Source organism: Tasmannia lanceolata, unplaced genomic scaffold (assembly GCF_043159265.1).
Source record: "Tasmannia lanceolata isolate RefF3 unplaced genomic scaffold, GAP_Taslan_0.1 ptg000029l, whole genome shotgun sequence".
In the NCBI taxonomy this organism is placed as follows: domain Eukaryota; kingdom Viridiplantae; phylum Streptophyta; class Magnoliopsida; order Canellales; family Winteraceae; genus Tasmannia; species Tasmannia lanceolata.
The window spans coordinates 7,147,848-7,159,449 of NW_027518706.1; the positions used below are offsets into that span (position 1 = coordinate 7,147,848).

The window sequence follows — 11,602 nt, forward strand, 5'->3', positions numbered from 1 at the left end:
GACAATTTTTTGTCAAGTCTATGTTGGTTGCCTGATTTATATCTTAGCAGCTTTATATTTGTGACAATTTGATTGGCATTATTATTGTTCAACTTCTGTTTGTCATGGTTTTCTTATTTTGATTGACTTTAGAGGATTAGACCCACTTATTTTAGACTAGATTCTATGTTGGCATCATTCTGCATATCAGTTTGTCACAGTTTCTATTTAACAGGTTTCTATTGAGTTTCCCTGCAACGAAACGCATATTTCTGTAGTTTCTGTTAGTTTCTGTGAGGTTTCTGTGCAACGAAACGCTCATCTGACAGGTTTCTGTCAGGTTTCTTTTCCTTTACTTTCCTTTCTGCCACATCAGTTTACTTCCTTTCACTTCCCTTTCCTTTCCTTTTCCGACGAGAGAACAGAGCATAAGGGAAGAGCGGGGAGAGCAAAGAAAATCAGACGGGTAAAAATACTTTTATTGATACTTGCACTAACTTTTGTTTTGATAATGACAAAGTTAGTTTGTGTCATTATCAAAACAAGGTAAACGCGACCTTTTCCTCTCCCTCTGGAGAAGAAAGATAGAGACCTTTCTCCCTCTTCTCTATGCATGCACGGATGAAACCCTAACCCTAAATAGCACCATTCAAGCTCTGAAATTAGAGCTTTTCGATTCAAATTCCTCTTCCCCTTCTCTCTCTAAACACAAACAGTGCTGTCTGCAATCTCATCTTTCAGCTATCAGCCTATCACTTTCAATTTTTCTATCTCTCTCTCTCTCTCTATCATTCTCTCCTTTGATGAAGCGCCCTTCAATTTGAGTTTTTTCCTTTGATTTTCATGGAATTCCAACTTTATACTACTTGAATCCTCTTATCCTCTTTAGATTCGTGTAAAGGACGGTTTCAATGACGTCTCTATTCGCTAATTCGTCTCCCAATTCGTTTCAACTTCGATTAGGGTTTAAATGCAAGCAATCTACTTTTTTTTTTCTTCGGATGAATTTTCGGACGGTAAATTGTCGTCGAATCCGTGCCTTTTCTGCTTCCGGAAGTGCTTTTTCTGATTCTAGAAGTGCTTTCTCTGCTTCTGGAAGTGTCGGGAGAGATGACGGCACACGGGAAGAAGAGCGAACGCGGGCTGGACAGTCATGGATGAATTCTGATGCGCCAGAAAATTCATTTTCTGGATGGTTTGATAAGGATTCTGGCAATGGATCAGGGCCGAAGCAAGAGTTTGGAGGTAGGAGTGCTTTTTATGCTTCTAGGATTATAGGATAATTGAATTGGTTTCTGCAAAGTTTTAAATGCACTTAAAAAAAAAAAAAAACGTTCGTCCAGTATTATTAAAAGGACAAACTATTCTTTTAGGAAGAAATAACCAACTAAACAGGAAGCCTACTCTTAATTAAGAGGAAACACATAGGAAGTGTCTGCTTCCCGTAGATTTAGGAAACGAGAAGAACCGGCTCTGTTTGGATGCAGATTACCTTGTAGATTAGTGGTAAAAGTAGTCAATAAGGAGGAGACAGACATTTGTAGTGTTTGATGTACCTAGGATTTACCTGGTATAATAGTTATAAGTAGTGTTTGGTTGCCAATCTCGTAGAGTAATGGGAGGGGGTGTCATTATTATTATAGAAAGTGAAGAGGGAGAAAGAGGAAAGGCGAAACAATAAAATTCTACTTGCCAAATTCCTCCTTTTGGAGATGGAGAAATTTGGCATGGAAGGTATAAGTAAGGAACAAGGGTGCCACGTTACCGGACTAGCAATAATTACCTTTGAATCTTGTCTAGAAGTCTCTAGGGATTGTGATGCTAAATTGGCAAACAAACATCATAAAGTTACGACGAAAACATTTTTTTTTTTTGCTTGGGACATCCTTGAGGATGCTATTGCTAGGCATGTGGCAACCAAACAACCCCTTGTCTTCTAAGGTGAGTTTTGTTACGTGCACGAAAACATGCCACTTAAGGCGTAAGATGGTATTTAATCATGTCCGCCGTTCGATTAATCAAGTGGCAGATCGTCTAGCTAGACAGGGAGTGTCTAGAGATGCGCTATCCATGTTTGACTTCCTCCCTTCTTGAGCAGCTAGCTGTGGTGTTCTTTTTGTTGTTTCTTTTTTTGAAATGATAATATATTAAAAAGGGGATCCGAGATGGACCACCAGAGATACATAGAGAAAGACAAGAATATTAATACAAGAAAAACAGCAAAGAAACATCACAGAACATCCCCCTCTTCTCACGGAGGGAGGAAGTCGAACCACTCCAGCCCCTCTCTTGTAACACCAGATTTAGCGAGGGAATCCGCTTCGCCATTTGCTTCACGCCTAACATGCTTACAGACCAGATCTGACTCTGAAATAAGGTCATGCATTTCCTCAAAATAACTTAAAAAGCGCCACGGAGGAACAACTCTGCCCGATAACCAGCCGATTACATTTGAAGAATCCCCTTCCACGATTGTCCTATCATAGGAATCAACACTTAGACGTTTAATTCCCTGATAAGCCGCTCTTACTTCCGCTTCAGAAGAATCAGTTATTCCAATTGGACCTGCGAAAGCCCATAAAATTCCCCCTCGGGAGTCCCTAGAAAGCCCCCCAATCCCAGCTGGACCCGGATTCCCAAAACATGACCCATCAAAATTTAATTTGATAAAACCTTCAGGAGGAGCTTCCCATTTCAGACTTCTCTTTTGACGACTCATACCTTCAGAGCACACCGAGCGCCATCCTTCCCAAAGATCGAAAGCTGAGACGAATTTAAACAAAGGAGTGGTTTTTATCCAAAAAATGACCAGCGCTATTATTTTATTATATAACCAATATGCTGACTTTGCCGATCCTTCGAAAACTCTCGAGTTTCGTTCCTTCCAGATGACCCACCATAGGGCGACCAAACATAACCTCCAAAGCATCTTACCTTTTTTCTTCCAAGGGACAAAATCCCAACTTCGAAAACTCTCGAGTTTCGTTCTTTTTGTTGTTTCTCTTATGTTTTTTTTTCTCTTGTATCTTAACCGTCTCGGTGCGTTCTATAATAAAATTGGCTATCATTCAGAAAAAAGGAAAAGTCATATTGGGCATGATTAGTTTAGTAGGTTATTGTTGTTAATTAGGAGAATAAAGTTAGTAGGTTGCTAATAGGATTGATTATTGCTATTAATTAGAAGTGCTCTTATTTAGGAAGTCAAGGACGTGGAAAGTCTTTCCTATTTGGTAGTATTAATTCCTGTTTTATTGGTAGCTAGAGAGTCCACAATATGCTGCTTGATTGTAATTGGAAGGTGATTATTGAATGAAGAAATTATTCCAGAAATTGTGTCTTTGAGCACAAAGGAGAACGGACCCTTCCCTCAAAGTGGGTTAAGAGGCTGATCTTCTCTCTAAGAAGATCAATCACGTTGCGAACCGATTTGGGTTTGTAACAAGTTTCCAGGAAAGTGAGCTTCCCATCCAACTAGGAACTTTTTGGTAACTATGTTCACTGATGTCATGTAATCTATACACATTATTAGTACTTGCACAGAAGGGCTCTCAACTTGATTGGGAGAGCCCTCTGCTAGAGAAATGCCAGTGCGCCATCCTCCAAACAAGGTCTAACTTATAAACTTTTCCTTAAACTAAATTTGAGTAGCTAACCAGAGCCATGGAACTTCGATTTTAAATCATTCCTGATGGAGAAACCACTTTACCTCCCCCACTTGTCAACCTGTCCCAAACATAGTTTCTTGCATTAGATGTAGCTACAACAATCTTGAGCCACAACACTAGGCATCTTTCTAATGGCCCCCAGGGCCTTTGACCAAGAAGAGCCGTGGAGGTCTGTTAGTTCGTGATTTTTCTTGTGCATGTCCTTGGAAGCAAAAATGGAACATTCACTTGTTATTCTCCCCATCCAAGAGAAGTATGAACGTTTTGCATTTTCACACTTGCTGAACCAATAAACTTAAATCATGTAACGAACACTTTCAAATAACTTTGATTCATATATTCCTAGCTGAAAAGGAGATTTCCCTTGTCTAGACATAAGATGGCAAACTGATCCTTTCCCCAACAAGTCTCAACCAAAGTTATCAGAAACGCTCCCGGGAGGTGGGAAGCATGCTTATGGAGAAGTGCGTTTCGTAAGTGGAAAACGCCGCGTTTCCCAAAAATTAGGGAAGCACATTTTCCTAATTTGGGAAGCATGTTCCCCAATTTGCTCTTTTTTTTCTATTATCTATTTTTTTGTTCTTGTCTGATTCTTTGTGATCTCTTGTTTGATTTTTGCTCCCAAAAATTAGGGAGCTCCTTTTCCTAATTAATTTGGGAATCGTGTTCCCCAATTTACTATGTTTGATTCTTTGTGATCTCTTGTTTGATTATTACTCAAAACATCTGAACTTCTGAAGACACTAAGGCCATATTTGAGAGGGCACGAGTGGGGAGATGGTGCTGAAAAATAGGGAAAAATTATATTTTGAGTAGAGTTTTTCTTTTCCCTATTTTTCATCCACTTCTCACCCTCTCCTTACTTATACCCTCGCAATTTTCTCCCTCTCCCACCTTCCTTGCCCTTCTCACGAATCTCACAATGTTGGATAAACTAATTTTTTTTTTATGGGGAAAAAATCATGGCTTCCAAACATGGCCTAGCACTGTTCTTGGATTTGCATGACAGTTGGATTTAAATTGCTTATATTGGTTGGAAAATGGAATTTACTTTTTTTTTATTTTTAATTTTGTCATTTTTTCAATTCTTTCACGCTTCCCTGTCATTTCCTTTCATGCTTCCCGCCTCCCCGAAAGCCTTCACTTCCCGCACCAGCAGCTATGGTCTCAACTCCCGGCATATTTTATTTGATTTTGCATGTATGAATTCATGGCTTATTTTTATGAGCTAATGACACATTTCTACTAGTTTATTTTCAGGGATTCTGGGAGCAGGATTGGCAGGAGTATTTCTTGCTGCTAGTCTTGCATTTGCATCATTATCGTTTAGCAAGAGGAGTACTCCTGGTATGTAGAATATTTTTAGTCTTACTCATATGTTATATTTTTAGTACATCCAGGACTATATTTTTAACAAGTAAAATACCATGTTTTATGCATTCCATATGTTTCTGATAACTTATTTTGCATCAAAGAAATTTTTTGTACATAGCTTCCCTCTCTCCTGGCTGTGAGTGTTGGTTATAGATGGTTTCAAATGCATGGCTTTGGAATATTTGTTACCTAAGAGCTTTGGCCTATCTCAGTTCTGTGTGAATTTTATTCTCATTAAGGAATTGGCAGGAATATTCATGTTCAAAGTCTGCCATACTGAGTATGTTTCTATGTATTTGGATGCATATAGGACCCAAACAACAGATGGAACCCTTGACAACCCAGCAGGAGTTGCTGTTAGTCTCTGATGATCGTGATGAAAATATCTCTCAGGTTGGAAAAGATGGCAATACAGTGTTTCTAGATGAAGGGAACCAGCAGAGTGATTGTGATTTGGAATGCAACACTGGCATAAACCAGGACTCCTTTTCACCTATAGAAGCTGCCGAAGCAACTTCTGAAAATAGTCATGAAAAAATCGATGTGGGCCCCTCATTATCAAAAAATGCTGAATTTGATACCAATGGTATTGATGTCATTGACAATACAGTACCCACTACATCCAATCTCAGATCAACTGAATTTTCTGAATCTGATATAGTTGACTGTTCTTCTGATGCTTGTTGCCTTGAAGGTTCTGACAGCGCCACTGTGTCTGATACACCAGAGACAGTTATTGAACTCAATGAGAATCTGGGTACTGCCGATCTTGTTAACTTGCCCCTTTCTGATACTGAGTCGGCAAATCTTACCAATGATAATCAGGAGGGAATTTTTGTTTCACTGAAAATGGATAACCCTGAGCTCAATTCGGATTCTGATGGAATTTTTGTTTCACTGAAAATGGAAAATCCCGAGCTTAATTCGGATTCGGCTGGCCTGCTGCCCAGCAAGTCTGTAACTTTGGGTAGTTTGGTAAATTCAGAGTCAGATGCTAATCTAGATTCCCAAGTTCAGAATGTAACAGAGACTTTGACCCCTGTTTCAAACCCGCATGATTTTAATCCAAGCAAAACACTGGAGTCACCTCCAGAACATCATAGTTTAAATGAAATTGGGTCATTTGGAGCACCAATACCTGAGAGTTCCTTTTCCTATGCTGGTATACCTGCTCCATCTTTAGTTTCTGCAGCTTTACGTGTGTCTCCAGGAAAGGTTGTGGTCCCTGCACTTGTTGACCAGATTCAGGGGCAGGCATTGGCGGCATTGCAAGTTTTGAAGGTGCTTTAATGGTTTGCTTTTGCCTCAATTAAATTTTTTGGCAGCTCTTCATTCGAGAGTTTTATACTATTCATATTCCTCTTGTTCGTGTTCTCTTTTTTTGTGACTGCTAGGTTCTCTTACTAAATGGCATACTTAAAAACCAAACTTTTTGCTTTTGCAATTTGCCTATAAAGGGATAATTTACTGTGCTTGTAATGTGATAGTTTACTAACCGTACATTTTTGCTAAATGTATTCCACTATTTTGCGTTTATTACATGTTTTAGTCTTTGGGATTCTTTACCTATTGAATGCTTTCTCTTCAAAACGTTGCCATAATGAATTAGTCTTGCTGCATGTTTCTTGGGCAATATTGGTCAATTATATATTGAAGATCTTATGTTTCACGAGTTGTCTTTATTTTGCTTGTGGCACTGCTATTTTTCACCTTTTGAGGGATCATAATGGGCTTTCCTGAGGCGGAGTTTCATCAGCCTATACTTTTCACCATCTAGTTTGGTTTTCTGCCCTAAGCTTCAATGTACTTAAACAACCTTGTCTCTTGGGCATCCTTGTTATACATTTAACTGTATTCAACTATTTTCCACTTTTTTATGTTGATTACCTGTGTTAGTCATTGGGATTCTTTACCTATGAACGCTTTTATTAGTTTATAATTAACCTTGTCTCTTCAGAGCGTTGCCATAATGAGTTGCCCGGGGCTTGCTGCATGTTTCTTGGGCAACATTGCCCGGGGCTTGCTGGCACTGCTAGTTATTGCCTTCTGAGGGATAATTGGCTTTCCGGAGGCGGTGTTTCATCTGGCTATACTTTTCACCATCTAGTTTGGGTTTCTGTCCTAAGCTTCAATGAACTTAATTACATGAATAGATAGCCTTGCTTAAGAATTCTTTCTCAAAAAGAACTTGCCTGATGTAAAACTGAATCGACTCAGAAAAGTCAATGATTGATATGGCAAGCTTTTTATTGACATGGGTGAATTAAAGGAATTTTTTATTGACTCAGTAGGTCCAAAACTAAGTTGACTCCGACGAGTCAATTTTTGACTCAGGAGGGAGTTTTTAAACAATGAATTGAGGGGGTTGAACCATCATGTCTAGCTAAAGCCGTACCTACAACCCACATATGCATGGACAAATATTTGCAGTCGAGGATTAACTAGTCATCTATTATATGCACTAACTTCTTTTTAGTCAAGAGAATCTGAAACAACAGCATTATTCTGACTGTTTTCATCTTTAAAGGTTATTGAGGCTGATGTTCAACCTGGTGATCTATGTACTCGTCGGGAGTATGCTCGTTGGTTGGTTTCTGCCAGCAGTGTTCTTTCAAGGTACTTTTTTTTTTTGAAAATGATTGCTTGAAGTTCATGCATGTTGGTGATTTTACCATGAATATTTAAATACCTAAGAATGATTTTCTGAGCATAATGTAATGTTTTTATGTAGCAGTAAGTAAACCAGTGGTTACTAATGCTATGTTTACTGTGCAGAAACACAATTTCGAAAGTATATCCAGCAATGTTCATAGAGAATGTTACTGAACTTGCATTTGATGATGTGACTCCTGAAGACCCTGACTTTCCACCTATTCAAGGTATGAAAGTGGGGTTTCTGGGATTTCATGTTTAAAATTGTACATGAATAAAGCTCTATGATAAATTTGTTGGAGGAAGGGATTTCTTTTCGTTTAAACCATTTACATTGAAATTTGGCATCCGTTTGATGGTTTTACCTAGAGAATGTTACCGAAAATGCATTGTTCAGGCTTGGCAGAAGCTGGACTTATCTCAAGCAAGCTCTCAAGAAATGATGCACATAAACATTCTCTAGATGAAGAGCATGATCCTATCCTCTTTTTGCCTGAAAGGTGAATCCTCAAGTGCTTCTCGCAAATTAATTCATCTCGATTTTCATTTCATTTATGCATGCTACTTTAGTTATCGAATTACTATGTACAGCCAGATTCCGCTCCCTACAAGCAAAAATATTTTCAGTCCTTGCTTCATATCAGCTTCTATATTTATTTCTGTCACAAATATTGTTCTCGGGAATTTCTCGACGGGGAAAATCTCGGGATGTATTGAATTTTTTTATTTTTTTGGGTTTATATAAAAAAATGATAAAAATAAAATTATTTAAAAATATAAAAATATATTAAATTTAAGAAAAAATATAAAATATAAATATCGTAAAAAATATCGGAATAATGATATTTTATCATAAAAATGAAAATATCTCTATATTTTTAAAATCTCGGGATTTTTTTGGGATTTTATCGTTTTATCAAAATGGCTAGATAAAAACACGTTATTTTGATAATATCGGAGATATTTGTGACATTGATATTTATCACACTTTTACTGCAGCCCTTTGTCACGTCAGGATCTTGTAAGTTGGAAGATGGCACTAGAGAAAAGACAGCTCCCGGACGTCGACAAAAAGGTTACTTGAATTCGTTAATTACTTTACTCAACAATTATCTTATGGAGACAAGTAAAACTTTTCTTTTTATTGATGCAAAACTTATAAACTAATGTGATATATGGTCAGATTCTATATCAAAGCTCTGGCTTTATTGACATTGATAAGATAAACCCAGATGCCTGGCCTGCTCTTGTAGCCGACCTCTCTGCTGGGGAACACGGAATCACAGCCCTTGCTTTTGGTATTCCTCATTTTTCCTTTTTACTCATGTCTGTTTAAGCTTGTCAAACAACCAAGTACTCCAAAAGCTTAAGCTGTTGGAGATGGCGTTATTTAATCTTTTATACTTTAACACTTACCCTCACATGTGGCCCCTCTTTTTAGGGCTGGCCTACACGTGGCATATATGGCCCCTCTTTTGGGTTGACTATTAGATGTGGATTTTTAATATCAAGGAGTTTTGAACACATGACCTTGTGTTCTGATACCATGTGAAACAACCAATTACTCCAAAAGCTTAAGCTGTTGGAGATGGCGTTATTTAATCTTTTATACTTTAACGAAGTCATAAAAAAAAAATTCTTCATTACATGGTCACTTTACACAGTTCATTTTTTTCGTAGGCCACATTAGAATGTTTCAGCCTGACAAGCCAGTCACCAAAGCACAAGCCGCTATTGCTCTTGCGACGGGCGATGCCGCGGAAGTTGTGGGTGAGGAGCTTACTCGTATTGAAGCCGAGTCAATGGCTGAAACTGTTGTGGCAGCCCACACTGCTCTAGTAGCTCAAGTTGAGGAGGACCTCAATGCAAGTTTTGAGAAGGAGCTTTCAATAGAAAGGGAAAAGGTAGGTGCCTTTGAGAAATTGGCTGAAGAAACAAGGTTGGAATTGGAAAGATTGAAAGCGGAAAGAGAGGAAGAAAATAATGTTCTAATGAGAGGGAGGGCTGCTGTTGAATCGGAAATGGAAGTTCTTTCAAGATTACGGCTTGAAGTAGTGGAGCAGTTACAGAGCCTTATGAGTAACAAAATGGAGATTTCATTTGAGAGGGATAGGATTAACAAGCTCCGTAAGGAGACCGAAAGTGAAAACCAGGTCATTGTCCAGTTACACTACGACCTTGAGGTTGAGAGGAAGGCGTTGTCCATGGCCAGGTACAGATGCAATTGCTTTTTCTTTCTGTTTGAGGTTGTTGCTTTTGCTTCTCTACAAACAGGAACTGGGTACTTTTTATTCTGTAAAATTCTGTTTTTTTTTATCTGGAAGGGAAAGAAATGTATTAATAGAAAAACGGGGAAACCCCATGATTGAGATGGTCAAAACAAACAGGAACAAGAAAGGGAAATGCTTAAACTATATACAAACTACTCCAATAAAAAAAACAAAGCAAGGAGGGATGTAGTAAAAAACCTCCAATCGAGTTTTGTTAACTTCGGTGTGAGCCTATCAATCTGCATTGCTATTAGCTGATTAATTAGCTGTTTTTTTATGTTTAATGCTCTGTTATAAAACCAGTTTATTTATCTTCTTTGTTTGCCATATGTTCTGTTACACACAACCAGTAATTTTATGTTATTTATTTGTAGTGCTTATCTATGGGGTATGCCGTACCTCTGGCTGTTTGTTCCAATAAAGGGTATTCATTAAAACCTTCATCACTGTGCCAAAAATGAAAAGTATTGGATGCTGTTTACATTGCTCATTTTGAATTGCAATTCTTGTATTCCTCTTAAATTTCATTGAATATACAATGGCAGGAATGTTCAAATTGCTGACACTAATCAATGTACTTATACCTGTCCATTTACTCATCCATTTTTTAAGTTTCTGAGATGAACTTTGTTACTTTTCAAAATTTGTGGGGATGATGCATTACTTGCATTTTTAATTTTCTTATTTAATTATCAGGGCTTGGGCAGAGGATGAAACAAAGAGAGCAAGAGAGCAAGCAAAAGCTTTAGAGGAAGCCAGAGAAAATTGGGAGAGACGCGACATCAAAGTTGTCGTTGATGAAGACCTCAAAGACAATGCTTCTGCCGCAGTTACATGGGTTGAAGCTGAACAACAATCTTCAATTGGCGGAACTGTCAACAGGGCCGAGAAATTGGTGGATCGGCTCAAGGCAATGGCGGGTGAATTGAAGGGGAAATCCTCTGTTATAATCGAGAGAATAATTCAAAAAATAGAACATTTAATTTCAGTTATGAAGCAACGGGTAATCAAGGCTGCTCGGCAAGCCGGAGACCTTAGGAGCACCATTGTTTTGAAGGCGAGTAGATCAGCCGAAGAGTTTCAGCAAAATGCCGTGAATTTTGGTTCGAGCGTTAAAGATGGGACGAAGAGGATTGTAGAAGATTGCAGGGAGGGAGTCGAGAAAATCACTCAGAAGTTCAAGACATGAACTTCCATTTCTGTTTTGGAATGTTATAGAAGATGATTGTAGGAGATTGCAGGGGAAAGAGTAGAGAAAATTACTCAGAAGTTAAAGACATGAACTTCCATTTGTATTTGAGAATGTTATAAAAGAGGAATTGTAGGAGATTGTAGGGAAGGAGTAGAGAAAAACAGAAGTTCAGGGCATGAACTTCCATTTCTGTTTGGGAATGTTATGCTGTATCTTTAATAATTTGGAGTAGAGAAAATCACTCAGAAGTTCAAAACATGAACTTCCATTTCTTTCTGGGAATGTTATATCGTATCTTTAATAATTTTTATGTGTAGTTCAGCTGTTGAGAGTTGGAGATGTATTTCCTCATTTTTTGTATGAGATTTTCTTAGTAGAAAATAAATTTTAAAATGTATCAATTATTGTGCTTGGTATTTTAAAAACCATATTAGACGTTGGATCCTACCAACTTTTTTGATTGGCTTTTG

At 38.1% G+C, this 11,602-nt stretch overlaps 1 protein-coding gene across 1 annotated transcript; it reads left to right on the forward strand.

Moving 5' to 3' along the window:
• The first annotated feature begins 422 nt into the window (after positions 1 to 422).
• On the forward strand, positions 423 to 11,536 carry LOC143859119 (uncharacterized). The gene is made up of 10 exons (XM_077369798.1): positions 423 to 1,224; positions 4,905 to 4,991; positions 5,329 to 6,299; positions 7,546 to 7,634; positions 7,794 to 7,897; positions 8,068 to 8,170; positions 8,670 to 8,745; positions 8,854 to 8,968; positions 9,351 to 9,882; positions 10,637 to 11,536. Exons 1-10 carry the CDS (start codon positions 891 to 893, stop codon positions 11,127 to 11,129), a joined length of 2,904 nt encoding a protein of 967 aa, XP_077225913.1. The 5' UTR covers positions 423 to 890; the 3' UTR covers positions 11,130 to 11,536.
• The last annotated feature ends 66 nt before the right edge of the window (positions 11,537 to 11,602 follow it).

Coding starts and splice junctions, on each gene's coding strand:
- LOC143859119 (XM_077369798.1), top strand. CDS start 891: ATGACGTCTCTATTCGCTAATTCGTCTCCCAATTCGTTTCAACTTCGA. Junction 4,992..5,328: donor TAGCAAGAGGAGTACTCCTG/GTATGTAGAATA, acceptor GGATGCATATAG/GACCCAAACAACAGATGGAA. Junction 7,635..7,793: donor GCCAGCAGTGTTCTTTCAAG/GTACTTTTTTTT, acceptor TTTACTGTGCAG/AAACACAATTTCGAAAGTAT.